At 43.9% G+C, this 27,999-nt stretch overlaps 10 protein-coding genes across 10 annotated transcripts; 5 read left to right on the top strand and 5 right to left on the bottom strand.

Annotated features, from left to right (window-relative positions):
• Positions 1 to 2: 2 nt before the first annotated feature.
• On the bottom strand, positions 3 to 2,077 carry I203_101399 (uncharacterized protein; the record flags this gene model as incomplete). Its single annotated transcript, XM_019148728.2, has 10 exons — positions 3 to 68; positions 178 to 267; positions 328 to 402; positions 456 to 527; positions 583 to 959; positions 1,079 to 1,360; positions 1,436 to 1,588; positions 1,676 to 1,775; positions 1,844 to 1,911; positions 1,981 to 2,077. The coding sequence occupies 10 exons, from the start codon at positions 2,075 to 2,077 to the stop codon at positions 3 to 5; spliced, it is 1,380 nt and encodes a 459-aa protein (XP_019001747.2).
• Positions 2,078 to 2,516: 439 nt separating this feature from the next.
• On the bottom strand, positions 2,517 to 4,837 carry I203_101398 (uncharacterized protein; the record flags this gene model as incomplete). The annotated part of the gene is made up of 10 exons (XM_019148727.1): positions 2,517 to 2,585; positions 2,669 to 2,764; positions 2,846 to 2,920; positions 2,995 to 3,066; positions 3,149 to 3,546; positions 3,601 to 3,666; positions 3,734 to 4,132; positions 4,210 to 4,386; positions 4,502 to 4,658; positions 4,757 to 4,837. The coding sequence occupies 10 exons, from the start codon at positions 4,835 to 4,837 to the stop codon at positions 2,517 to 2,519; spliced, it is 1,590 nt and encodes a 529-aa protein (XP_019001746.1).
• A 1,019-nt stretch (positions 4,838 to 5,856) lies between these two features.
• I203_101397 (uncharacterized protein) lies at positions 5,857 to 6,981 on the bottom strand (the record flags this gene model as incomplete). Its single annotated transcript, XM_019148726.1, has 3 exons — positions 5,857 to 6,255; positions 6,380 to 6,740; positions 6,887 to 6,981. The coding sequence occupies 3 exons, from the start codon at positions 6,979 to 6,981 to the stop codon at positions 5,857 to 5,859; spliced, it is 855 nt and encodes a 284-aa protein (XP_019001745.1).
• Positions 6,982 to 7,673: 692 nt separating this feature from the next.
• Positions 7,674 to 8,838, top strand: I203_101396 (uncharacterized protein; the record flags this gene model as incomplete). Its single annotated transcript, XM_019148725.1, has 6 exons — positions 7,674 to 7,709; positions 7,779 to 7,825; positions 7,901 to 7,940; positions 7,995 to 8,077; positions 8,193 to 8,420; positions 8,655 to 8,838. 6 exons carry the CDS (start codon positions 7,674 to 7,676, stop codon positions 8,836 to 8,838), a joined length of 618 nt encoding a protein of 205 aa, XP_019001744.1.
• Positions 8,839 to 10,329: 1,491 nt separating this feature from the next.
• Positions 10,330 to 12,181, top strand: I203_101395 (mitogen-activated protein kinase HOG1; the record flags this gene model as incomplete). Its single annotated transcript, XM_019148724.1, has 10 exons — positions 10,330 to 10,365; positions 10,508 to 10,575; positions 10,668 to 10,797; positions 10,907 to 10,950; positions 11,014 to 11,203; positions 11,274 to 11,388; positions 11,455 to 11,526; positions 11,594 to 11,673; positions 11,737 to 12,016; positions 12,099 to 12,181. The coding sequence occupies 10 exons, from the start codon at positions 10,330 to 10,332 to the stop codon at positions 12,179 to 12,181; spliced, it is 1,098 nt and encodes a 365-aa protein (XP_019001743.1).
• A 609-nt stretch (positions 12,182 to 12,790) lies between these two features.
• Positions 12,791 to 14,519, bottom strand: I203_101394 (phenylalanine-tRNA ligase; the record flags this gene model as incomplete). Its single annotated transcript, XM_019148723.1, has 3 exons — positions 12,791 to 12,949; positions 13,093 to 13,454; positions 13,601 to 14,519. The coding sequence occupies 3 exons, from the start codon at positions 14,517 to 14,519 to the stop codon at positions 12,791 to 12,793; spliced, it is 1,440 nt and encodes a 479-aa protein (XP_019001742.1).
• A 591-nt stretch (positions 14,520 to 15,110) lies between these two features.
• I203_101393 (uncharacterized protein) lies at positions 15,111 to 19,897 on the top strand (the record flags this gene model as incomplete). The annotated part of the gene is made up of 10 exons (XM_019148722.1): positions 15,111 to 15,164; positions 15,221 to 15,593; positions 15,648 to 16,991; positions 17,053 to 17,095; positions 17,156 to 17,316; positions 17,380 to 18,016; positions 18,078 to 18,730; positions 18,817 to 19,070; positions 19,128 to 19,645; positions 19,771 to 19,897. 10 exons carry the CDS (start codon positions 15,111 to 15,113, stop codon positions 19,895 to 19,897), a joined length of 4,164 nt encoding a protein of 1,387 aa, XP_019001741.1.
• A 913-nt stretch (positions 19,898 to 20,810) lies between these two features.
• Positions 20,811 to 22,418, top strand: I203_101392 (uncharacterized protein; the record flags this gene model as incomplete). The annotated part of the gene is made up of 5 exons (XM_019148721.1): positions 20,811 to 20,983; positions 21,110 to 21,334; positions 21,402 to 21,622; positions 21,691 to 21,987; positions 22,093 to 22,418. The coding sequence occupies 5 exons, from the start codon at positions 20,811 to 20,813 to the stop codon at positions 22,416 to 22,418; spliced, it is 1,242 nt and encodes a 413-aa protein (XP_019001740.1).
• A 783-nt stretch (positions 22,419 to 23,201) lies between these two features.
• On the bottom strand, positions 23,202 to 24,481 carry I203_101391 (uncharacterized protein; the record flags this gene model as incomplete). The annotated part of the gene is made up of 3 exons (XM_065516874.1): positions 23,202 to 23,313; positions 23,392 to 23,619; positions 23,703 to 24,481. The coding sequence occupies 3 exons, from the start codon at positions 24,479 to 24,481 to the stop codon at positions 23,202 to 23,204; spliced, it is 1,119 nt and encodes a 372-aa protein (XP_065373692.1).
• An 851-nt stretch (positions 24,482 to 25,332) lies between these two features.
• I203_101390 (uncharacterized protein) lies at positions 25,333 to 26,897 on the top strand (the record flags this gene model as incomplete). The annotated part of the gene is made up of 4 exons (XM_019148719.1): positions 25,333 to 26,115; positions 26,171 to 26,348; positions 26,409 to 26,482; positions 26,562 to 26,897. 4 exons carry the CDS (start codon positions 25,333 to 25,335, stop codon positions 26,895 to 26,897), a joined length of 1,371 nt encoding a protein of 456 aa, XP_019001738.1.
• Between the last annotated feature and the right edge of the window lie 1,102 nt (positions 26,898 to 27,999).

Raw genomic sequence — 27,999 nt, 5'->3', positions numbered from 1 at the left:
AGTCATAGGTGCTGATTCATCTCTACGATCAGGTCTTCTAACAACGTCTGAATGAAGGGCGTATTCAACTATACCGTGGTTCGGATCCCACATTTATCAGCAAATCTACAGCAAATTGATCTCAGACGTTCCGTGTCTGATGTTGTAGGATTGTATGAGTCTTTCAATCTTACTCACAGGAATCAACGTCCCATCATGCATTAATGTAGGATTCATCTGCCCGTCGATGTCTTTCCATTCGGATGGCGGGAGTATACGGTCATTCCACTATAATTATACAATAAGATATTCAAGCTAAAAGCTAACTACGATATTGATGAGACTTACTATAGCGATGTGACGATGACCCAAAGCTTGGCTCAAGACCTGATAATCTCTCAAGAACGCATCTGGGATAAAAAGCTAAGCGCAATCCCAATTAGCGAGGACCTATGGCATCACACCCACAGACTCACCTCAATGACCATCCCACCTTCCGGCATCCACATCTGATCAGTCAACCCATTCCCATGTATACCAATGATGATCTATCGGTGTGTTACATCAGTCATTTTCATTTCTCTTGGGTGATTCCAAGCTCACATCAGCGTCTTTAATAGCCTTCACTTGATTCTTGAATCCCATTTCCGATAAATGAGGCACTCCAACATGGGCTTTCCCATCTTTCTCTAAATCTCTTAAGACTCCCAGTATACCATCATTATCTTCGTCGCTAAGCTTCCGACTCGTCTCTTGTCTATCGAGATAAACGATCTTGGGAACATCATTCAAAGCTTTTCCTACCCTGCCACGAGCTGTTGACACGGATAGGTGCAGGTTCTGCAAGAGATTCTGTCGATAAGGTGCGAAGAATGGTGGAGGAGGTGAAGGCAATTCTTCAAAGATAGGAAGGGACATTTTGTTCCATTCGTTGGCGATTGGATTATGTCGATGAGAGGCATATCGATCTACGATGACCACTATCAATGAATTCAGCCAACTATCGTCAGTCTTCCTTCTCCGAGATCCAGTAGTAGTAAGCGAAGTGTAGGAGACTGACAAGGGATTAAGTAGGGATATTGATTGAAGTGAGACTAACTTTTCTCAAATCCTATCCACTCGCCTGAGATACTCCACATTTCCCACTGATTTCTCTCCACCAGATCCTTCCCGAAGATACCTTTGACCATACCATCATTTATCCCATAACCATCTTTCCAATTTCCTTCCCACGGAATCATCAATCGTGGTACACCTTCCTCCAAGAAGTCATTTGATAATCCGAGAGAAACGATACCTCCCAATAGAGCTTCTGCCGCTAGATGGTAGAACCAATTGAGGTATGACCAATTGTATTGATCTGCACCGTCGTTCAGGAATACTAAATCGAAATTTCATACTCAGCTGAGGATTCTTGGATCTGAATTTGATATTAGGGTCAGGCAGGGGAACTTGCTGGTTTGTCCGTTGAAGTATCGGATCTGCCCAATTTGCGAATCCATCAATTCCTCTTGAGTCGACAGAGGTCGAGTCATAATGGTATGAGGACCTGACATGATCTTATCTTTCTCAGGCAGAGGTACGTCCGTGACGTTCTCATGGAAAGCATCTATATAGCAAAACTATTAGTGCTATGACCAGTCAATGTACTAGAGTGATAGATCGGTCTGTCAAGTGCTTTAGGCCGTGCACTCACAAAAAGTACCATTCCTGTACCATAAATCCTGAAAGACGTAAAAACCCGGTACCCCACCTACCAGCTGCGTAGGTTTACCTAATCTGATCTCATTTACGATCTACGGGAATAGAACATGGAAGGGAGTTCAATGGTCTATGGCGACCATCGACAGAACAACCGACTCACAATGAGATCAAAGTGAAATGCATTTGGTGTATACAAATATGTCGAAATCAAGAAAAGAAATATACAACCTACTCACTCCGTCATCTTGGCTGATCCATCATTCTGATCATCTTGGCATGCCCAGGGTTGTTACTCACCCGATATCATAAGTATGTTGGTGTTCCTTCGCTTTGACCTGAACTTCTCCCAGCTTCCGCTATTCGACAGTGCTTGTACCCAATTTGACCAAGACATCGTAGGCCGGGGTGGTGAACGGTAATGTTCACCGTATCAACATGCGTGAGTCAAGATGAAAAAGGGTTTTGCAGAAGTGGTCAGTATCTGTCAACATCTCCATATGCAAGTGCATGGTCAGAGGCATTCACTGTTCCGATCGTTTGGTCTGTGGTGCCAAGCTAGTGTGTTTGTTCATGTGGTTTGTGTTTCTTCGTATCTGTGTCGAGTCCGAGTATCAATACACAAACACACTGAGGGTCCTTTGGATCTGGATGTACACCTCATCACGGACCGCCTCCAAACACCAACAACGTTTCACATGTCTCAGATCATCAAATCTCTCCTAGATCTGCTGGTCAGCATGTCAGTAACAGAGATAGTCACCATGCATCCCATACAGTATCGATGATATGATGATATGCCAAGTATAATATGTGTTCCCGAGTCTTCACTATCGCTATTTTACAACATCAACTTGATAATTCGCTTTGAGGTACAACAGATCTTCGATGAATCCTTGACTTAACTGAAGACAAAAAGAGCGAATTCCCCCTATCAGCTCCGCTTCAGTTACCCACAGTGCAGACCATAGGGGTGGACTGTACTCACAGTGATATTCCGATCATTCGCTTCGTCCGGATGAGATGCTAGTAATTTATCAGGTTCGTTCTCCCATTCTTGTCTAGTGTATATCCGGCTATTCAGCTGTGATGTCATACAATGGTTCTTTAATCAGCCTTGATTATCTACATTTGATAAGACATGACAAGAACGAACACAACTTACAATAGCTATATGTTCGTGTCCTACTACTTGAGCTATCAACTGATAATCTCTCAAAAACACTCCTGGAGGGAATATCTATGTCAAATGGATACTGTCCATCAGCGTCCTGCCCAATGCTAAATGAAAATGAGAAAAAGGGTCACACTCACTTCGATGACCATCCCCCCTGGAGCCATCCACATCTGATGAGTCAATCCATTCCCATGTACACCAATGATAATCTATCCAATACCCATCGTAATTGACAGTGGCGGTCAGTTCAGCCTCAAGCTCAATCTCAGTAAAGGCAAATCATGAACTCACATCAGCATCGGCAAACAACCCGATTTGATCTTTATATTTCATTTCCTCCAATTTACCCACCACACATTCTGCTATACCTTTCTCCGTCAAGTCATCCAAGATACCTATCAAACCCTCGTGATCATCCGGTAACAGCGTTCGAGAGGATGATTGTCTATCAACATACACGATCTTGGGTAAAGGATGTAGAGCCGTTCCTGCTTTCGATCGATGAAGACTTTGAATATCCATATAATCCAAAAACTTGTCTCGATAAGGTGAGAACATGGGTTCAACTTCCAGGGACTGTGACGAAGCAGACGAAGATGGGAGTAGGTTGAATATATCTAAAGCCATTTTGTTCCATTGAATAGCTTGGGGATTGTGCATTTGTGAAGACCACCGATCGACTATGACCACTATACATAGCATCAACCTTGGTTTCGTAAATTGGTGGATCAAGGTGAACTCACCTCTCTCAAAGCCTATCCAGTTATCGTCAAGAGTAGTCTCGTTCCATTTTCGACTATCCACAAAATCTGGCAATTCATCCGACAATTCAGTACATATACGATTGTGCAATACGATGCCATCGAGACAACTCACGATTATGGAACAGTCCACTGACTATAGGTTCATTTAATCCATATTGATCTTTCCACTCTTCTTCCCACGGAATAACTAACCACTGTTTATCGATCATCTCTCGATCTACATCATACCCATACTGATGTCCTGTAACATCATGTAACGCTTGTTGTTGATCGACATCTTTCCCTTCTTGTGATATCGATGGGTGACCATATATATGTCGAGTGATTTCCAAAGATGCTATTCCTAACAACGATTCAGCAAGGAAATGATAATGGTGAAATTCCCAATTGAACTGTTTGGCTATTCTTGATCTTCGATTCAGACCGTCTTCCTCTACCAAAGGTTCCATTACCGAATTCAATGGATCATCAAGAGGTACAGAGAATGATGGAACACCAGTATTCATCCATACTGTTATCACAATCAAAGCAATTAGATAAATGTGGATTATCAAGATTTTTCTTCGGACAAAAAACAGGAATACTCACTTGTCTCATCCAAATAACATCTCATTACCTCTTTCCGCTCTTTATGAGCCTTACGTTGTTTACTTGATTGAAGAACAGGCGATTCAGATGAAGGTCTGATACGTATAGGGTTTGATCCACTCGATATAGCGGTCAAGAGTGGTAAGGTGATTTGATCAGGTTGATCCGTAAAGATATCTAAGTTAACGTCAAGTCAATCATTCAGACCTCGGATAATCAAGATGGACGTGACGATGAGATTATTCCTTTGTGTTTCTTGGCTTGAGCAGAATAGTGCTTTTAAATCACTCACAGAATTCTCCAGATTTATACCAGATCTTATCAAAGACGTAAAAACCCGGTACCCCACCTACGATCCTACCTTCACCGTGACATCTGTTATGAGGCCTTGTATTTGTATTTGTACCTGAGTAATAGTCGTAGATGATTTCGAGGTTGAGGTATTGAGACTACGTATGGTTGAGGAGCGGGATTCGATAAGTATTGTATTTCAAGGATATTAAAGGATGATAACATGATAAGAGAGAGAAATGAGAGATCGACTCACGTCAACACCTATCTGTGTCAAATCATACCCGCTCCAATAAAACAATGTCGGGACACCTAGAAATACAAGTATACCTAACATCGGTGGTTGAAAAAACATGATACATCAGTATATCAAATAGAATTAGAGACGAAAGTAGAAGATCCTACTATCACTCACACCAGATGACATTTCTGAAAGTGAAGAAACCTTTCCTTCTTATATGATCGAAGTTACCCAGATATGAATAATGATATTTATACATCCTATATCTCCCATCTATCCGTGTATCGTGTATCAAATGTGTTGGCGTGTCCTTGTGTTCTATGTTCTATATTCTATATGATATGTTCTTGTTACTGATTCTATGATCTAAGCTCTATACTCGTCCATCAGGAGGTTGATCCCTTGTTGTCGCTGAGATGCCCAAAATCACTAGCTAATCACTTTGTTTCTGTCGGCTCTGATTTGGTCCATTCAAGTAAGACAATATGATCAAGACAAGATGTAATTGTCGCAAGATCAGGGAATCATAACTCATAATCTACGATAGGAATGCAATTCCATTGTCTAATCAAGACAAGACAAACCGATCATGAAACTTACCCCGTGGTGGTGGTGGTGTACCGAGTACCAAGTAAATCATCGTGATTAGACGCCCGTCTTTCCCAAAAAGACAAAGGGAGGAGGGGAACCGCGGATAACTTAAGATAAACATACACCGCAGCACACCCACACCCACACACCACCATACCACACCACACACACAAAGGAATCCCTTTCCCTTTTCCCCTTGTCCCTGGATCTCTTTGGAAAAAATCACCCGCGCGGTGTTCCTGAAGATACGACCCAGGTGGATGGATACCCGTTGCATAGCTATGTTCGCCCTCCTTGAGACCCAGATGCATCTACATCTACTTCGACATCTACATCTACATACAATGCATATAAGAATATCTACTTCATACTGGATTTCTACACCTGTTTATTGGAGTGACCAACTACAATAGATCTGATCACCCAGACAAATTGCTTTGACTCGAGCCACATCAGCCGGACCCATTTTACTGACACTTCTAAGCCTAAGCATACAAATCAAACTGCAAATTGTAAATCCCATACTAATCTTTCAATCTGGTCCCCAACACACCCAAACAAACATCAGGCAGCTCCCTGCCCATCTCCTCCCCCTCGTCATCCTGATTTTTCGTGATATTCCATCTATCTTCCATAGCTCCCTGACATGGCATGGCAATCATCACTCCCACCACCACATCCTCCCCCACGTCCGGTACGCTGAACACAGGTTTCTGCGTGGGTATCAACATCGACGTTGGTCGATGCGTCAGACCCGGTCTTTGTGATGTGTTGGTGGTGTTCGTGATCGTCGTCAAGCCTCGAGACGACCATAGTGATCTGAAGTAACTTCCGGGGGTGAGCGGTGGGGGCATGTTGATAGGTGGTTGGACGGTTGTTGAGATTGTGGGGTCGGAGGTTGTGTAATGTAGGATCGAGAGGGGCTATGTGGATAAAGTAGGTAGAATAGCAAAGATATCAGTATTATCATCATCGATGTCATGTTCTCCTCACACCCATACCTCTCTTTACACTCTGCATTTCGAGCCAGTATAAATCCCCACTCACGGTCAATTCATCCCACCCTTCTTTATCTACCACCCCTTCACCTCCACCATCTCCGTCCCTTTCGTCCGACACATCTTCCAAACCAGCTTTCTCATCATCTCTCCACATCTCGCTTTCCCACATGGTAGGCATCAACCCGTGATTCTTCTCCTTCTTGTTCCTCGCGTTAGGCCGTCGCGGTATCAGACCCAGCGCAGCAGCCGCATCGGGCGGTAAAGCCTCTCCACGTCTGAGGGCTTCTTCGACTCGTCTGTGAAATCTTCTTCGAAGGATGTACGCTCGGATCAATAGACCGGAAGATATAAGACCGAGAACGAGGATGGTTATCAGGAATGTGAACAAATAGAGGGTTGTGGAACCGCTATATGAAAACACATGAAAGATCAAGTTAGCTTGTGTAATTGACATGAACTTGTATTGATATGAGGGTCAAACGGATAGAGATACAGATGAGGGGTGGATATGCATATCGTACCGCGAGATATGATAACAAGACAGTGCACTCACCCCCCAGGATTAGTGTTATATATAGGAGCAGTCTCAGTCGACGTATTACTCGTGGTCGTACTAGACGGGTCTTGACGAACAGCTAGAGTAGGCATATTGCTGATTTGACGATGGCTTTGCCTCTCTGAAAGTTCTACAAGTTGATTATCGTATCTCGGTCAACCGATCCGATCCAATCTTCGTTCTTTTCGTCTTACTCGTTGGTCGTTATTCAGAGCGTCCAGCGCCGAGTGATGTGTTATATATACCGACTGTTTTAACCTGTAAGTGTTCGGTATACTAGTAACGATGGCGAATATGAACGTGAAGAAGAAGGAGGAAAGGCAATGCTAGACGCTAAGTTTATATAGAGGAGAAGAGTCGAAATGAAATTGTCTACGTCGTACTGTACCATTAACTTATCATACACCGGGCACTGACACCCGATGGTCATTTTGTGAGAGATGGCCCCCGTTTCTTAGCTCAGGGTAAACAAAAAGTCTTAGCTTCTCGAACCGTCTTGGTAAAATTGTCGGATTACACCGAGGTGCCCGGCTGATTATGTAACATGTGACGAGAAGACACGATTGACCTCGGCAACGGACAATCGGACCAAAGACAAAACCAAAATAGAAAACAAAAGTGGAATCCAAGAGAAATGCAATGTGAGATGACGAATGGTATGTTGTTGTTTGTTGACACGACATAGATATATTCAACAGCATTGATACACATCAGAACAAATTGCTTGAGACCCATCTCTTTACCTTTTGATCTACCCGCGCATCTAGTTGTCTAGTCTTTCAGCATGGCCTCAGTAAAGATATTCAGCTTAGCTGTCAAAGTACGTTATTTCTCCTTACAAGTGGAGGTCGTCCGTTCCGAGTACTGATAATGGTGGTGTAATGGATAGACATTGGCTAAACCCATAGCTAACACGATAAAATCACAAGCTGCCCAGTAAGACCTCCTATAACCCTTATCAAAAGTATTTCGTGATGGGTTGACTGATTGCACTACTGTTCGGGATACTAGACATGACACATTTAAGAATATCTGTATAGGTCTAGCTCAGGTAAGTTGACTAATCCCATGTCAAGAGGTAGACATGTAGCTGATAGTCTTGTAGCGGATGCACCGTACGGAAGCCAGGATGAGAATGGGGCTCTTAAATGCTGAATCCGGTCAGATAAAACCTCTAAATGACGCTAGGTGAGTGGATCTCTTTATCATGATGTGTTACTGCCATGATCATCTTAGCTTTCCCCGATGTCTGGAAGAATATGTGAGCTGGACCTGAGCTGAATCGTTGATGTTCTGACCACAGGGCAATACAGAATGGAGCCACGACCCTCGCCGAAACGTTCTTGTTTCTAGTTGGAGCGGGTCTGATAGTAGGGGAATCATATAGGTCATCAAGGAAAGAGGAGAAACGACGGGATGCCGTACAGGATAGATTGAATGATTTGGAGAATGAAGTCAAGAGGTTGAATGATGAATTGGATGGGACGAAGGAAGGAGGTTGGAGGGAAGGTATAGGTGAGATAAAAGAGAGGTGAGTCGATTTAAGTCCGTTGCTTCTCTGTCCCAAATCAATACACATCATACAGAGGAGAAGTAAATGTATTTGCTGTAATAGAAGAAGGTAAGGAGTAAAAAATCGAAATTGGTATATGATAGTGCTGGGCAGACTTATTGGGACTTCTGAGTGGTTACATCTTACCATTACTTGCATGGCACTGTCTAGAAATTTGCACAATCGCTGACCATTTTCGTTGTATATCTCTAGGAGCGAGAATATCGAACGTAGATTAGATACCATAGTGAACAACGGCCTTAAGGCAGGATGGATATCGTTAGGGCACAAAGAACAAGGGGAGATATTACCGCTGTTGGAAGGGTCAAGAGCGGAAGAAGGGCTGAGCTCGGCGTTCCATATACAGGGTCGGGAGAGTGGCATTTCGGAGCAGTAGTCGTAGTCGTCGAGTATGGGTGGTGTGGAATAGAGATATAGATGTGACTTGGGTGTTAGTAGGGAAGGAATATTATTCAGTATAATTATAGCATAGCATTGCATGTCACGTATCATCACGTCGAGCAGGGGCAGCCAGTCACTCAGATCTCGACCAAGGCAGATGTCAGTCCGGATTCTCCTTTCATTACCACTGACCTTTGGATCCTTCTTGGCCATACACCCACCCTCTTGAACATCAAGTACGTTCTATGCAAACCACCGTGTCTGGCATCGACCAAAACGTTGATCGTCACTCTTGCTTGCTGCATCCGGGGTCCCTCTCTCTACGATACGCCACTGACGTGTATTTTTTTTTTATTAGCCAAAGTGAAGAAACGGATTTGGGAGCTTTGAGGATGGGTGCCACACTGAGCTCAAACGCCGAAACCAGTTACCAACCCGTTCGGACCCATTAGGGGAATTAGGAATATTAGGGAATTTTTTGTAATGGGAATGGATGGAAACGTATCTTGGGAATCATTTCTTGTATTTCAAGGAAAAAGGTTATTCGGTTCATGCACTCACTGCATGTACTGCCTGTATGCAGGAAGTAACTCAGGGTAAAAATACGAATACGTTCACTCTTCACTCTGCTGTACCAGTACCAGTAACCAGTCGAAACCTCGTAGGTGATATCTCACCATCACTATCATACAGCACCGTCACTATCACTGTCATATCTCGCCTCGCAATTGCATTCAGACGATCACCTACAGTCACAAAGACACAGACACTTGTACTGGGACTGCATCTCATACTGAGTGAGTCAACACATCTTCCACGCCTTTGTCTTTTACACACCTACCTCCTTTTTACAAGATGGACTGTTTGTCACACCTACAAAACGATCAAATCCTTTGATCTCACATTCACATTGATAACTCGATACAACGTTCTTATTCTCTTTTATCCCATCGTGTCATTGGACTATAACCTAGCATAGGGTACTGTAGGTACAATCCACCAGACTAACATACACTACGCACAGATCGTCAAGCCATAACAAATCATTCCATTCCCTTACGCTTGAACCCAATCGAACTCGATTCCAGTTCAGCTCAACTCATCCCATCATCTCACCTTCTCTTCCTTCTTCCCACGTAACGAACCTGACTTAGATATCAGCAGGACATCAACGGATTGACAATTTATAGAAGAGCTGCCAATCCCTGTTAGAAGCAACGTTTAGTATTGGGTGATTGTGATTATCCCGCTTTACTCCCGTTTTTTTCCATCAATCAAATCAAACTTTCCTTACATCTCATACATAGGTGCGTTTCTACCTATACCTACAGCCTAATATTCTCTCGCACTGCGTTCTTCGATAGATGAGCTGATTTCGTTTCTTCACAATTTATCACCTTATCCTCATCATCAACGATTTCCACGTTTCTCACATTTCACTTTCTACCGGTTCGCAGATCACATATAGAAGAAGTATCATTACACAATGGCCGATTTCGTTAAATTATCCATCTTCGGTACCGTAAGTAAACCCATCCTCATCCTCATACTCATCTGCATCATACATCCATGATATGCGTGGTGCATAAGTGATCTTGTCATCATATTGCGGTTTAGTGGGCTGTGGGGGAGTGTAAGAAGCTGATATAGTGGCAAATATGTAGGTATTCGAAGTGACCACTCGTTATGTCGACTTGCAACCTGTCGGTATGGGTGCTTTCGGTCTTGTCTGGTGGGTTGGATGTCTCTACAATGCAACAGGCTAGATGCTTATTTATCTTTTACCATAATCTACCTCAAACTCGATGATACACACGTATACAGTTCCGCAAAAGATCAACTCTCAGGTACTTCAGTGGCCATCAAGAAGATCATGAAGCCTTTCTCCACGCCCGTCTTGAGTAAGAGGACTTATAGAGAATTGAAATTGCTCAAACATCTGAGACATGAGAACGTGAGTTGAACTATCAATTGAAAATCTCTCCTTCCGATCACAATGACTTACACTTCGTGATGCGATGAGCCTATATACTTGTATACTGATATGTTGTGCTGCTGCCCAGATCATCTCATTGAGTGATATCTTTATCTCCCCTCTTGAAGACATGTAGGTTCAATTTTCCTTACTGCGCTCACCACATGAACAATCAAACTGACGGCTCACTTGCAGTTACTTCGTCACCGAACTCCTCGGTACCGATTTACATCGATTACTCACCTCTCGACCGCTCGAAAAGCAATTTATCCAATACTTCTTATACCAGATCCTCCGTGGTTTGAAATACGTACATTCGGCTGGTGTAGTTCACAGAGATTTGAAACCTTCGAATATCCTTGTCAATGAGAATTGTGATTTGAAGGTGAGCTGGACTTTCGTTGATAGTCGACGCCATCAATGGAAACCGATTGCTAATGGTGCTACCTGTGTAGATCTGCGACTTCGGTCTCGCCCGTATCCAAGATCCCCAAATGACAGGTTACGTGTCGACTCGATACTACCGAGCACCAGAGATCATGTTGACATGGCAAAAGTATGATGTTGCTGGTGAGTTGGAACAAGTCGGTAGCCGAGGCAAATGAATTGTTAGCTGATTTTGACTTTGTTGAATAGTCGATATCTGGAGTACAGGTTGTATCTTTGCCGAAATGTTAGAGGGAAAACCATTGTTCCCTGGAAAGGATCGTAAGTGTATTTCAGCTGAACGAAGAGCGTCGTGTATCTCCGAGCTGATCCTCATTCTTGTGCTCAGACGTCAACCAGTTCTCCATTATCACCGAATTGCTCGGTACTCCACCTGACGATGTTATCCAAACTATCGCTTCAGAGAACGTGAGTTGTATACATAGCAATCGTGCAGTGTCAGTCGACTGACAATACTATCTATTATTTTAGACCCTCCGATTTGTCCAATCCTTACCCAAGAGAGAAAAAGTACCATTCGCCACCAAATTCCCGAATGCCGATCCCCTCTCTCTCGACCTATTAGAAAAGATGCTTGTGTTCGACCCTCGAACACGTATCTCCGCTGCCGAGGGGTTAGCCCACGAATACCTCGCACCGTATCATGATCCAACCGATGAACCTACCGCCGCCGAAGTGTTCGATTGGTCGTTCAACGATGCTGATCTGCCTGTGGATACCTGGAAGGTTATGATGTATTCTGAGATTTTGGGTGAGTGTCGTCTAGTGCTCAGTTGCCGTCACGAGACCAAATAAGGAGATCAAATCGCTCATATCTTCATGTGATATTGTAGACTTCCACAACTTGGGAGATATCTCACAAAACGAAGCTGAAGGTCCGGTAGTTGGTGAAGTACCTCCCGCACCTGCCTCATAATCGATAAGTGGATCGTGGTCGAATAGAGAGTCATCAAGCTGCAAGAGAAGGACGAGAAGCGGCATAGAGTCATTATACCTCTTTCACGGTCCTCGAATTTTCACAATAACACCAAAATCGAATATCGTATCGACAGCATCATCCTTCCACCCAAGATCGATCTCATCTCTTTTTAGAAATAAATGTGATTTGTGTTTTTCCTCATTCTCTTTTCTCTTTTCAGTTTTCAGGTAACATTTTCATCACGATTGTTTATACATTTTCCGATATTCTCGGGATAAAAATCAAGAAAGAATTCTTCCTTCTTCCTCATCCATCTCATATATAAAGTGTAGTAATTATTCAAATTCAGATTTCATCTTAGATTTTCAACCGAGGTCCTTTTTGCTATTATTTATACAAAGTACAAAATACAAATTTACAAAAAGAATATGCAAGATGGATTAAACACGTGAAATCAATCTTGGGTGTACTCATAGCACGTTTTATCCATATCTGCTAAACTGAGTGATCGCTGGGAGCTCATGGATTCTCAAATGTACAGGCAAGTAAGTGGTGCATTATTACTTGTTACATAGTATGTTAAATATGACTTATAGGTGTATCATCTTATCTCATCTCTATACCCATCTCTTGAACTACTCTCTTCTGAACCTGCTGCTGCAATTCGTTAACTTCTTCGTTGGACAAATTTCGATCCATGTGTCGGTAATTTAATCTATAACATTTACTCTTTCGATTGGTCTTGGGATGAGAGAACTTGTCGATCTGAAAGTATTATACACGGTATGAAATTATCAGTGATAATGATCTTATGATACGATACACAATACGTCCATTTGCGGCTCCTCGGCATTTGGTTTCTGGTTTCTAAAGAAGAGGGATATATCATATTTCTCGATACCACTCACCAAAGTCACACTCTCGATCAAATCTCCAGCTACATCCCTGACAATCTCACAATAATCATTCTCATGGAAAGTCTTTTCCCCACTTTTTGGAGGTAATTTTCCACCGGCTGCAGCTGCCCCGTGCTCGTGCTCGTGCTGTTCCGCTGAGGCGTTCGCGGAGGGAGGTAACCAGAATGACATGTCTTTATAACATGGTGGATATTTACTATAAGGTTGGAAAGTCGTTATTTCCCCTTGTTTGAATTGAGTTAAGAAACGTGGGTCGGAGGTCCAGAATAGTCGGATGTCAGGTATTGAAAATAAGACCATCGAAAGTCGCTCGAGACCTAGTCCGAATGCCCAACCGGATTTGTTTGAGACACCTAGATTTGATATCGAACGAACAAAATTAGTAAGTTTCTTCATGGAGTGATCTATTTTTTGAGGATAGTACATGTTGGAATTGTGCATTGTGCCATTGTGAATTAGTGTTTTGGAAAGATAATTAATGAGGATTACCGGGACTCACCCGACAGATCCAATGTTTTCTGCATGACCACTCCACAACCTAATAATTCCAACCACTGACCATTCCAATACACCTCAACCTCATAACTTGGCGTTGTAAATGGGAAATAAGCTTCTATCCACCTTACTCTCAATGGTTCAGCACCCTTTTGAGAAGCGTGATGACCGAATAATCTAAATATCAAAGAATTCAAAGAATGTTTTAAATGTTTCGTGATTTGTTCGGCATGTATGGTATCATGATGAGGTTGATATGGATTAGAAGTTGATATCACCGTTTCATCCTCTATTAGGATATTACACTCTTTCAACCTTTCTTCTAATTCTGCATTTAGTGCGGGTAAAGTATGTAGATCCTCGTTCTGCCATATGTGGGTACCTTCCATTTGATGAAATACAGGATAATGACTGGAATCAATCTCATCTCGACGATAGACATCAGCAGATAATAACCATTTATCTAAACCTTTTTTGTAACTTTCAACTTCATGTGCTGAAGTATGTGTCCTCAGCATATACTCGTTATTTATGTAGTAGCTGTCTGTCAGACTACGTCCAGGATGATCAGGTGGGAAACCCAATTCGTCGAAATTCTGATGAACCGAAACGACTGCTGAGGAAGGTACTAATGGTGTATAAGTTGAAAAATGATCTTCGACGATCTGACGTAGGATTGATATGGGATGAGAAGGCAAGAGATGTAGGTTACGGTCTAACTTGTCTAGGATCGATGAAGGGATGTTGGAATATGAATCTTTAGGATAAGTGAGACCGTTGATTTTATAGGAGTCGGGTGTGGAAAGGGTGGATTGATATCGATGTAGATATCGATGGCGGATCGGTGTTATAGGCCTGTTTCTTGAACATGGCCGTAGGACTGAAGCTGAGGATAGTAGTATGGATGTCAGTCGAGAGGTCATCTTGACCTGCTTAGTCTATGATGTAGGTTAGATGCTCGTAGATTGACTCTATTTACCCAACTTTTTATGAGCATCTCTTATACTCGGATGACTCTCGACATTCGACATTCCGATATTTAGGTTAGGTTGAGATTGTGATCACGTGACTCCTTGGACGCGTGCAAAACACGAGGCTATCTCGATTAACTTCGCTCATACTCGAGTATGCGTATTGTCGTCCAAGGAATGTTGATGTCCTTCTTGAATTATGTACTGTTCATCTACTTCTTTCTGTCTCATCTTTTTATATCTGACATACACCTTGAGCGATGATTCTAGTGTAAGGGCACCCGCTCTTGGTCTTCTTGTTTCTTGTCCCAGTAGTAGTCGCCGACCACTCCGCTCGGTGCGCTTGGACACTCTCACACTCCTTTGAACCTATTCAGATACCCTAACTTCCAGGTCTTCTGGCAAGACCAATTTCCCATCTCATAAACAAAAAACATAACAAACAAGACATGACATCCCTTCTATTCTTACATTTCTTGTGTTGTAAATCCCACTTCTTGTGTATAACCTCTCCGTCTAACTTGATTTTTGGGAGAGCGAAATATGTTCGAGGATGATTGGGATTTGGACGCCTACCACGAGGATATCAGGACAGCCGTAAGCGTCTCCTACCTCACGCTCAAGTATCGAACGCTGACCTCGACTTCGGATAGTACCACCAACTACGGGTCATCTATCCATCTCTTGGACCATTCCGGGCTCCTAGGGCGAATGACTCGGAAACAGTGAAGAGTATATTCGACAACCTGCGCGAGTTCATGTGCAGTTGTCCTATACTATTCCCAGAATTCGTCGACTGGGAGAAAGAATGTCTGAAAGGGACAAGAAACGGAAAGGAAAACAACCAGGACACTGGGAAATTGAAGCGGATGATAGATCCCTTGATATCGTTGTCGCATAGCTTAAAACGAAAGTTGGAAGAAGCGCAAAATGATTATGATGATCTAGGGGAGATCTTCAATCATTTCAATGGCGAGGTATACGACGACAAGGGTGTAAATAGCTGGATCAAGGATCCAAGTGCTGGTAAGCAGTTCTTACCATGTAGACCTTTTCGTATACTGATCGATGGCCATATAGTGAACCCTCCTACTCCTACAAGCAATAGAACTCGAAACAATTCAACAAAAAGCTCAAGCTCGAAGCGATCCAGTGACGAATTTAAGGAGACTACTTCGCCCAAGAAAGCTAAAGTCACCCCGCCAAAGACTACTCCATTGCAGATTAATCCTTTCGTTTCTCGTCCATTCACCAAGACCACTTCGGAACCAAAGGCAATCTTAAATGATCATCGCCCAGCCTTTCACAGAAATGCCGTATTCCCGGGAATTCTCCCACGTACTTATTCAACCTCGACACAGTCAACCGAATATGTCGAAGAATCGCTTACATTGTCACGGGAAACATCGTCCACAACCCTTACATCTGTGACTCCGTCAACATCTGTTTCTATTATCCCCGCTGCTCTGCCAACTCGACCAGCTAGTCTTCCGATCCCACAAGCAGGATGTCAAAATGGCCAATCACCAGCTATCGAGGTGACTACCAGCAGATATACGGCAATGCTAAATAAGCTAAAAGTCAAATTTCACTTCCAATGGGAATTAGAGCGAATGATCTCCCAGCACGAAACCCTGACCTGGGATCAGATCGAGATTGGGGATCTTCATGAATTCAGAGGTCAATCGTCTTTGGACATGGTACATCTGGTAGACGAGATATTACGAAGAGCTGAAACAAGACTCCTGGAATCTGATCCAATTGATGCTACTCGACGAGAAATTTCGGAGAGAAAGGCGATGCTTCTCACAGAGGTTGACAGGGAGGAAGATTCGATCTGGGCCAACGATCTTCGAGGAGTAGGGAACGAGAGTTTTGACTGGCCATATGGAGGCAAGATACAGTATACTCTGTCTGTACAACTGGCATCTCGGGGCGAGGAATGCACTGAACTGCTATCAGAGCATATCTCCCCAAGTCAAGCTAATAACCCATATCGTGTTCGAAGATCTTTCGAACGGAATCATTCGGCTCCAAGTGGGTCTACACGAAATCACTGCAATCCTCCTCATACACATGTAGACACAATAACGACATTTCCAGAGACCCGATCATTCCCTTTCAAATTCGAACTTCGACCACCTGAAATGCCCGGAAAGTCCTTTAGACTGGCTAGAAGATTCGGTTCGAGAAGATGTATCAGTCTGAAAACCAAAGATATACCTCTTGGTACACGAAAAGAATTGCAGGATATGCTGGTTGGTAGACGCTTGATCATCCTTGGTCGACCCTACCGAGCATTTTGGGCGACTGCGGATGGGGAGAATGTTATGTTGATCGAAATGCCAGAAGAGGGTAGTGGAATAGTGACGAAGGGACGAGAGGATGAATCTAAGATGCCTAGCTTTCAGGAATTGCTATACCGTGAGTGTTGAAATTACGCTTTATGTAGTGTCAAAAGCTGAGTAAACCTGACCGTACCAAGGATATAACGACTTGAACCGAAAACCTAATCAGGCAATGGCCAAGTGAGTCATACAATCACCAAATGCCATCGCCGCCTAGCTGAACTGTCGTTCCTCATGCAGATGGGCCGCTCGTCCTCAGATCCTGTTCTCTGACTCAGTACCTGCCACTAAAGTTCAGTTGTCGGAAATCCAAGAGGGTCCTGATATTGTTGCACAGAGTGCTCAACTGCAAGAAGATCCTACGACGGAGGAGATTCTAACTGATGGCTGTGGTCTGATGTGTAAGTCCCATAGGTGCTCCCATCACGTTCCGGAAAACACCTGCTGATATAATTGCATCTCAGCGGAAAGCCTAGCTTTACGTATATACCAGCACCCTTCACTTACCCTGCTAAATGGACGCCCCTCAGTGGTACAAATGCGTGTAGGCGGATCAAAAGGTCTTTTAGCACTCATGTCACCCAGACAAGCCACTCAATACCCTATAAAGGAAATCCTACTTCGGGATTCGATGATCAAAGCGCTTTCTGCCTCGAATTACGAGAATGACCCATCCCTATTAACTGTAGATGTTTTAAAATGCGAGGCTCTCAAGATCGGTGCGAGCATCTCTTCGGAAGCAATAATAGCAATGGTACATAATGGGGTACCGGCTCAAGTTTTCGTAAAGATGGCCGAGCACGAACTGGACGCGTTGCGAGATGCGTTCTTGCCGAGTCAGTTAGAAGGAGAATCAGAAGATGACATGTTCATAAGGATCTACACAAGCTGTTATGGCATCGGAGGGGTAGGAATGGACAAGAAAAAGAGGATGGCTAGGAAAGAAGGCAAATCCATGCGAGCTGCTGGTTTAGCTAAAGGACACTGGACAGATGAAGCTGGTAACGACGATGACGAGGATGGTAATCCTATGACTGTTAATGCTGCTGAGCGATTCGATGTCGATCCGATAAGTGGTCAACCGAATAGTCTGTGTGAAGCGTAAGTGTGTCGCAACAACTTATCTACCAAAGCTGACGAGGATATTGACTTTGACTTGCAGACTGATGGAAGCTGTTGCCTCCGGATTTAATCCTGCTACCTCACCATACACCGCTTCGAAGCTTCATCACGTAATGGAGAACTTGTCGAAGAAGATTGTGCGAGAATTCAAGATACCCGTACAACAATCCTTGACAGCATTCATCGTACCCGATTCTCTCCAGCTCTTAGCCCCTGATGAGCTGTTCATCTGCTTCTCAGGGAAAGGGCCGATCGACGAAAGCACTCAAATTCCAATACCTTACCTTGAAGGTGAAGTCTTAGCGTACCGATCGCCGTGTAAAGTTCCTACCGATGTCAGAAGATTGAAAGCGGTATTCAAGCCTGAATTGACGTACCTGAAAGATTGTATTGTCCTATCTGCAAATAGCCAACTGTGTAAACGATCTCCAGCGAGTTATTTAGGTGGCGGAGATTACGATGGCGATACAGTCACCTTATTCTGGAATCAAGATCTGGTCCAACCGTTCAAGAATGCTGATGATCATTTCGCGGAAACTCCTGAAAACTTCGTAGAAGAAAACTTTGACAAGTCGGTCACGAAAGGTACAGAGTTCCTGGAAAGCATAGAAGGATTGAGTGAAGATGAGAAAATAGCAAGGATGCAGGAGTGGTTGATTGGTGGAGTGACAGGTGACGAGTTGACTGGTATTTGTGAGTCCAATATCATGGCGTTCTGGCACATCTATTTGAGATAGTTTTATGCTTGGTGACTGACTCATTTCACTCAATGTGATCAGATTCTGGTCTACATGAAAACGCCGTGTACACATTAGGTTATTCTCATCCGGAAACAATCAGACTAGCAAGAATGTTCTGCCATGTGCTAGATGCTCGTAAATCCGGCTTGAGAGTGAAACCGGAAAAGCTCAGAGAGGATAAGAAAAGATATGGAGGTGATTTAGAATGGAAATTATGGAAAAAGGGGGATGAGGCAGAGAGGATCAGGAATGTGAACCTCCTAAGGCGAGAAAAAGGACTAGGTAGCTTTATTGTGAGTGAAGCTGCTACTTTCAGTGTCCGAGTGACTGATAATGTTTTATGAACATAGATGGATAAGCTAAAAACCCAAGGCGAAGCACATCGCACGAGAATGATGGGTTCTTTTGTCCTGAAGCCCGAGACTTTAAACGATGAAGATTTTAAAGGACTCGCTAAATTATGGGAAGACGTAAAGCGAGATCCATTGATGAAATATATCCCTAATTGGCAAGACCAGATTGACCGAATGGAAATACATGTAAGAACATGCTCGGACATCAGACAACTCATCATTCAAGGTCGTTGTGGAGATGTACAACAGACATATCAGGACATCCTCGAGGGAAAGACTCCGATAACCAAGAACCGACCTGGAACCGGAACATATAGTCCTACCAAACAACAGAAAATCGAAAGTTCCGAATCGACCTTAGAGAGATTGGCGAAGATCAGACAATTAGCGCTGACATGGAAAGAGAATCCTGGGGTTCACGGTGCTCCGCTGTTACTCCGCTGGAATGTCAGTGAGCTGAAATTGAGTTGTCTGGCTGGGATGGTAGTAGGGAAGAAACCGGCTCAGACATGTCCGTGAGTGGCATTTTGTCCATCTCTGATTTCTCTCTGCTCCTTGATTCCCTCAGAATAGAACTTTACGCGAGCGTCTCATGAAATTGTGGTCGAGATGCTGATTAAGGATCATGCCATTCCGACAGGTTCGATCTTGATTATACGGGCTTCTGCGCTATGCAAGCCAAGTCGAACGGTAGGAACTTTAGAGTGACCTTGGCTGCCATCCACGAGGACATGAAACCCTCAAACAAAATCCGAACGACATCTTGAATAACTACGGTCACCTAGAAACCTAGATACATACAGTCTAATAGAATATCGAGATTATGAAAGCTTTTGACTCCGCGTTGCCATGTGGTGCTGCTCCCATATGGATGCACCTGAACCTCTATTACTGTATTTGACCATGTGCGTTGAATACTCATGCTGCGTGCAAACAGTAATATCATTTGCTGAATTTGGCCGAAACATACTCGAGTAGTGTTATCGTCTGGCTCCACTCTCGGAACATGACCATGCCGAATGATGATAATAACGATTATGAGTTGATTTACGTTATCAATAACAAAACACCGTATTCCGGTTTTCCGGGACATCATTACTTATGTCACGAATGACGTCGTGGATTGTGGTCAAAACAGGAGTAATAAACAGTACGAGTACGGATCTCCTACTCGTCTCGCACGAGATTTGCTGGAATAGAACACGAGTCCTCATACGACATTTCTCGATCGATTAAACTTGTTACGATAGGAACGACCTCTTTCTTTCTGCTCTCCGCTACCTTCACTGTGGAACTCTCTCCGGATATCAGCCTACAGTTTTACCAATCCCCGTATTCTACCCCAATTCTGGTCTACTTATAAATGAAATCAGCTTCACTACTTTTTAAAAATAGTGTGATCAATTATGCAACACTGATTAACCCTCTACCTTCATGTCGCCTATTCCAGACACCGGGTTACCTAACTTGGTCAAGTCAAATTCGAAACCTTGTACCACACAGTACAGAGGGTGGATGACACGGTACTGCCTGCAACATGCGAAGACCATGTCGTCATAACAAAAACATCATGTTCTCCTTAGCTCAGTCGAGATTCATTTGTATACATAATAGATGGTAGTTTGCAGCAGATTGGCCTGCACCTTTCTTATCACTCTATCGATCAATACCCAAATCAAGATGTTAACTCAGATCGCTTTACTCACCATTTTAGGATCATTGGTTGCCGCTGCACCATCCGTCCACCCTATCAAGAGGGACTCTGGCACTTATGCGAATTGTAGATCTTTCTACGCTGATGTGTATGCGGAGACGGACCAGAATGTAGATCTGAAGAGTGTCATTGGTGGTCCGTGAGTAGGGTCTCTTGCCAACCTCTCATTCCTTCATAGTAAACCTACTCGCCTCTACTGGTTCTTTTTGGTAGTAAGCCTGCGTGAGAAAGACACAGACTGATGATTATGCTTATTTACCTCTAGCCCAGCGAATCAACAAGCGCTCGTGGAGTCCTCCATCCAGACATTCGCAGCTGGTTCAACAGTGATGCAACAAATTATGAACGCAACCAAGATCCCTGTCAAAGGTACATACAATATGTGGTTTGAATATTGTGAACCCAAGAACAATAATGGGAATGTACCGGGTATCTTTCAGACTCATCATGGTTTGGTGGGTAATGCGGGTTATTGGAATGTACAATTGGAGTGAGTTGTCTTACCGTTCTACCTTCCTTGTCTAATTAGTAGACGTAAAGCTAATCTTTCAAGCTAGTAATTCACCTAACAACTCATTCGCTGAAAGTGCTGCTGCAGCGGGTTGGGCGACTTTGTCTTATGACAGATTAGGTGTAGGCAGATCGGCCAAACCTGATGGTACCAACGTTGTTCAGATCGCCTATGAGATCGCTCAATCGATATCCATCGCTCAGTCATTACGAGCAGGTAATTTGAGCGATGTAGGTAAATTCAATAAGATCGTCGGTGTTGGTCACTGTAAGTAGCTGCACTACCTCAAGATGCACAACTTGTCAGCTGCTAATTACTCAATTTTCCTCAAATAGCATACGGATCCAACCTTCTTACTGGTGTAGCTTCCGTCGGCCCTCAAGCATTTGACGCATTGATCTTAACGGGTTTCACAAACAATGCTACTCAAGGACCGCTCGGTCTCGCAGCCTTCCAATCTACTATCGCCTCTGTAGCATACCCAGCAAGATTTGCAAGTGATGCAAATGACTATGTGATCACTCCCAGTGTCTCGGTGGACCAAACCGGCTTCTTCCATTATCCAAATTACACTAATGGATCTTTGGATTTCTTTACGAATAATAAAGGAGAATATACTTTGGGTCAACAAAGTGAGTAGCATAAGCTTCTCAACAGGTTACACTTGGCGTTCCAGTCTATCTGCTGGCAAGTTGCAGTGTTGCACGATATGAGCTAATGTTTGCTTTGTTCTGCAGACTCCATCGCTGCTCCACTCCAGTTGAAGAACAACTATACGTCTCCCGTATTTGTGGTAACAGGACAATATGACGCTCCCTACTGCGCTGCGAATTGCTATGTTACTTCTAGCTCCGGTTCCAACTCCACCACTTCTGCTGCTGGTAATGGTACTGCTACCTCAACTCGACCATCTCAATTGGATACTGCCAAGGAGCTGTACCCTTCCGCAAGTATTTTCCAAACTTACGTGGTGCCCGACACAGCCCATGGTATCAACTATCACACGACCGCTTATGAGGCTTATCAGAGGATTATCGATTTTGTCAAGAGTGCCAGTGTATAATGGACACTCCTCGGTGATTTCGGTGGCGAGCGACCCAAGAGTACATAGCTGCGGGCGTGTCAATGAGGAAGTAAGACATGAAATGGGCGACTATCGGTAGTAAATGGCTGATGTTGTCTCGATTGTATCGTTGACAGGAAATAATGTACTATACATAGTGGATAGGATATGCAGCTCAAAGGTATGCAAACATATTTCCAACTGTTTGAGACGATTCCAGAGGTGGAGATCTCATGTCAATGCAGGTCATTGCCTTCCAATCGTAGCTGACTGATTTTGGACGATGTGTACTGTACTACGGCAGTATGAGTTCATATATTTCCATTCATGCCATCTTTTCAGGAAAGGAAAGGCGGAAATGGTACATTACGAAATTCAGGTCATATGATATATGGTATTAATCAAAACTCACATGAGCGAATCTAACATGTACGTCCATCAGCAAGCAGCGTAGCAGAAAGTGGAAGAGGAATCTCCAGTAGCTCAAGTCAGCGCTTAGTTGAGGGACTAAAGCATACTGTATTCAACCTTACCTGTCGGAATTGTTTCAAATATGATGTCTGGACGGAGAGGTCTCAGATATGGTACATATAGTAGAGTTAAGGCAGATATACATACTTTGTCAGCCCAAAATTATGCTACACAGTCGTAAAGATGCAAGGCAGTATATATATACAACGGAGAATTGCAATCAATGTGAAGACAGGGGTGGGGGCGAGGCGGGTAATTTGGGAGGGAAGTACTGGAGCAGATTTCGATTCTGGCTTAGGCAGCCCAACCCCGTCATTCCCTTCTTTCTGATTCCTCATATCCATCCTTTTTCGGCTTCTGCAGTGAGTCGAGAAATTTTTTGGGATCGTCCAATTGCGCAGCATACTCGGGAACCTCTTTGGACCTTGAAATAGTAAGCAAAACGTCAACGCTACTCATCGAAATGCTGAACAGACACTACAAGCAGATTGCGCGAACTCACATATCCAAAGATCCGGGCTTATGAAAACCGAATCTCGTCCTAACTATTGCAGCCTCCATGACCGCGCCGTGAACATCCATGATATTCTTCATGTCCACCGAGTCCGATCGACGAAAACTGACAAGACAGATCCGTCCAAACTCGTCATAGAGCACATGTCGTGAGCATATGTCATTGTGAACAACCCCCCGGGTGTGTATCGCTTTGTATGCTTCATAGACTTTGATTCTGTCAAACAGGCCAACAAGTCAGTCATGGGGCGCGGAGGGAACGTGGAGCTCATGAATTTCTGAAAGGGGGGAAGCACTTACCGCCAATCTTCATGCAAGTCGATGAATCCAGGTCCAAGAGGTTCTCCCGCATATTCTAAAATCATTGCTAGATAAGGTATTTCGAGATTCGGGAGAGCGTCGGATAAGTACATGCCATAATACCTGGGTACTAGATTACCCTGAAGATCCTTGAGTTCGTCCATCAACAATTCTTCTTCTTGAAGTGCATGCTCAACGATTTCGAAAGGATCTATATACTCATCATAGTACGGGTTGATACACGGTGGGTCTCGCAGGTCAACGATTTTCAACACCACCTTGCCGTATATAGAATGATGGCACAACCAGAAATCCCAGATATTACCAGACGCAAGGTATTTGTCGAACCGAAGTAAGACAACGGGATCTTGTACTGCTTTAGGTTCTTGTTTGATTGGCGGTGAAGCGCTACCTGCGGGTTGGGATTGAGCATACTTCTCAAGCGCATGAAGGGAGGACGATCTTGGTGGGACAGCTTGTGCAGCAATTTTTGGATTTGAAGCGGCAAGTTCTTCAACGGAGAGTCGTTGGTGGAGATCCAAGGCGACTGAATGTATGTTTGGGTCAGGAATTTGAGAAGCAGGATCATCGGGAGTTCGAGGCATGGTCGCAGGGGCAGAGGTGCCGGGAGATGATTTCAGTGTCGGCGGTGGCGAGACTTTTTTAGGTTCATTCTTCTGAAAGGCAGAGTTAGGATGAGGGAAGAATCTGAAACCTGAGGATACATGCGCTCTTCCTCGAGCCCCTAATTTCTTCGTGATGTCAACCGTGAAGGACATGATGTCGTTGTGGTTTCATAGACCTTGCCAGGATGCCCAGCAGGAGAAAGGTTGAAGAGACTTATGCTACCATAACAATTGGCCAGGTTGGGTGACACCGGTAGTGAACTAACCGCGACACCACGTGCACCTGCCGGCAAATGGAAGTATCACTGTAGGTAACTGAGTGTGGCAGTCGCACGGATTCTTGCAAATTATGAGGAACATTTCGAGTTCATCGGTAAAAAGTGCCAAGACTAGCCTAGATTTGATTCAGGTCAGACATATCCCGACGTTTGAAGCTGAAACACAGATTTTGTGATAACGATTGCAAGGCTGCGGAATGATCAATATAATTGACCGACTCCTGACGCTATCCTAAACGCGCACTGACATGTATTGTGCTATATGACGAATTAATTCAGTACCTAAGACACGTGAGCCGTATTATTTGACTCCAACAGACGAAAACGTGTTGACCTTGTCATAACACTGCTCGAAGGATCTATCGAAACCCCGTACACAGACCAGAGATTCACCGCTACGAGTGTGAGGACTAGCGAACTTCGATGAAGACGACTCTTTAATGTCCAGATTCCCTCTAAAAAATGTTGCATATCGGCATAAAGAATTCTTTTGATCATTTCGGCCTTTTGATTAAGCTTTTAACACACAAACCATCCTCATCAACCATCAGAGAGAAATTGGCCTGAGCGCTCTGAGTTGATCAATATGACTAAAATTTTCTTGTGCAGCTGTTGGACGTCAGTCATCCGGATTTACAATGCTGATCTTATCAAGTACTCCATTCTTGCTCCTCGCAGACTGCTATAGAACAGCTACAAGCTAAAACTTAACTCTCAATCCCAAAAATGTCAAATGCACAGCAAGATGATATCCCCGCTTCCCGAATCAATCCACCTCTTCTTGCACCCAACGGTTTATTGGCCCCAGGTATTCTACCGGATGGATTTAAAAACGCAAGACAGCTTGTCGAGAAAGCCTTCTGGAACCCCCTTTTACTTCTAACCGACGATCTCACTTTCTTCCCCAATACGAGATCACCTGACGCACATACCATTGCAATGGCATATGCTCTTTGTCAGGCGGAAGAATATCCGGAATACCATCAGAATCTCATTCAGAACGAGAGATTTCCTTACATTCAGATAGACATGGAAGGCTCCTCTTTTGATCCAAACGTCGATATTCATTACAAGGAAACCGTTCCAATCGACAGCCGATGCTGGCCTCAACTATTTTATAGTCACCGTAACTACGTCCACCACTTGCTCGATGGTCGATACTTCACCAAAACGGTTTCAGAGGAAGGTCAACAAGGGTTCATGGCTATGGAGGAAGGAGATCTGCTTACCATGCTGCTAGTTCATATGAACGACGAGCCAGTATTCTTCCAAAAGCTGTCTAGATGGTTGAATGGGATGTACTGGATTCATGAACATAGTTCCAATTTCTTGACTCCACAAGAGCTATCCAACCTCTTCTCCGCTGCCGCTGAAAATCGGAAAAGCATCCTCGAAGAATGCCGAAAGCCCTACACCCAAGATCCTCTCCACAAAAAATTCAAGATCGATGAACCCACGCCTGGATTGAAGAAGACAAATAAAGGGAAGAAAGGGAAGAAAGAGGAGAAGGTCCAAGGATCAGAAGATCCAAAAAAGACCCGATCAACGCGCCTTCCATATAAAGGCTCTCCCTGATCACCTTCTTGGTCGTTTCACCGATCCGAGAGGTATTGCGATCTTCTACGTGCAAGAGAAGCGTGCAAAGCCTGGATCTCTCAAAGACCTAGTGTATTACTTCTCTAAGTTCGAGAGCGCCAAAGCATACCTAGGTCCCCACTATCCTGGTATCGAGAGGCCCAAAGGTGAGTTGATACTGCTGAGACTACCAATAGAGCTTCGGTGCTGAAGTGTTCGCTGTACAGGCACCTCTCTCAAAGAAGGGATCTGGGTTGGTTCTCCTTGTCTGGGTCATTGGTATGCCCGTATATTCTGGCAAGTAAGTTGATCAACCGATTGTACAAGGATGTAAAGTTTCAGATTGAAACCCACTGATGCTCGAACTGTCATTAATTCAGCTGCAAGCTGAAGGTCACGCCCATCATTGTCCTTTCTGGATCTTGACCGATAGATTTTACACCTTATTCGGTCAACGTATGTCTGATAACCAGCTGCGCGTTCTTCACTGCTTCAGCCATGTGCCGCCAGATGATATGGAACGGGTTCTAAAGCCTACGCCAATCGAGATATACTGGAACACAGGCGAACAAACAGCGGGTTTACTTAAGCCAATCTCTCAGCTGGTCACCTCGGACGAATACGGTCGATATGAAGCAATTAGGACTTCTAAGACATCCAACATGTCTTTCTTGGAAATGTATCTTAGGGTTAGTCAACATGCCGCGGCGTTCTGAGAGAATCATGCTTGATCTTGATTCATTGTAAAGTCAAAATGTTAGTGTTAGGAATTATCTTACGCGTACATCAAGCTGACAAATATTAGATCGCAAAATGGATAGGATTCAGCGTGAAATCCTCGCTTGAGATTGCTTAATGTCCGGTACCATTTGGCATCCAATGTATATTTTATACTTCTAGATCCCAAGTAGGAAGATGACGATACTCCTTCCTGAATGTGAAGTAGGTTCATAGAGAGTGTGTAGAATATTCGCGACCGTTTATACCTCTTCACATATGCATACAAATGCAGAATACAAGGTACAGTACGCTTACAAAAGTAGGCGTATCTACCATTGATAGCTGATGCAGCTGGGATCAGCGACATCAAGTCGTTATTTCCGATACCAATGCTAGATCATGGTGTTTACACTCATTGAATACCCTCGATTGGCTTGAGCTCCTGTCACCAGTCGATAAATCGTCTACTGTAGATGTCCGCTGAGAGTGAGTTGAAGCTTATCGCTTGTTACTATACAATCGGCGAGCCCTCTGCACCTAAAAAAATGCTCATCCTCCTCATCCAACCCCCAACTGAGGGTACACGGGGTGTCCTCCAGATCGCATTCTGTCGGGACGATTATGGACAAAGACATGAACTCACTGGAGCTGCTTGACTTGAACGTCTAATGAATGACTCAAAGAAAGGACGATTGACATGACTTGCGCTGTTCAACCACCAAGCAGGATTGGATGACGACAACCTTCTGACTTGGGTATTGCAACGTACGTACACACCACAGGGATCGTCGTTTGCACGTGCATTAAAGCTGGTATACTGTAGAAGCTATTCAAGATAAGATGTATCAAAGAGGACCAGAATGATATACCGTACATGCCGATGATGAGATTTAAGATATATGTTTGTTATATCTGTAAATTCTAAGATGGAACTCAGCCAATTGATATATAGTAGAATTTCATCACACTTTCAAAAATATACACGGCGCAGCACAGTTCTGGAGCATGAAGGAACATCTGATTTCTTCATGCTCTTTCGCAATGACTCGATGGATATCACGGGGTCCTTCAGTTGAGTGGAATATTCGGACGGTCTAG

The sequence above is a fragment of the Kwoniella mangroviensis genome, assembly GCF_000507465.2.
Source record: "Kwoniella mangroviensis CBS 8507 chromosome 1 map unlocalized Ctg01, whole genome shotgun sequence".
Classification (NCBI taxonomy): domain Eukaryota; kingdom Fungi; phylum Basidiomycota; class Tremellomycetes; order Tremellales; family Cryptococcaceae; genus Kwoniella; species Kwoniella mangrovensis.
Note: the sequence above shows the minus strand (reverse complement) of the source record. Positions and strands in the feature narration are given on the sequence as shown.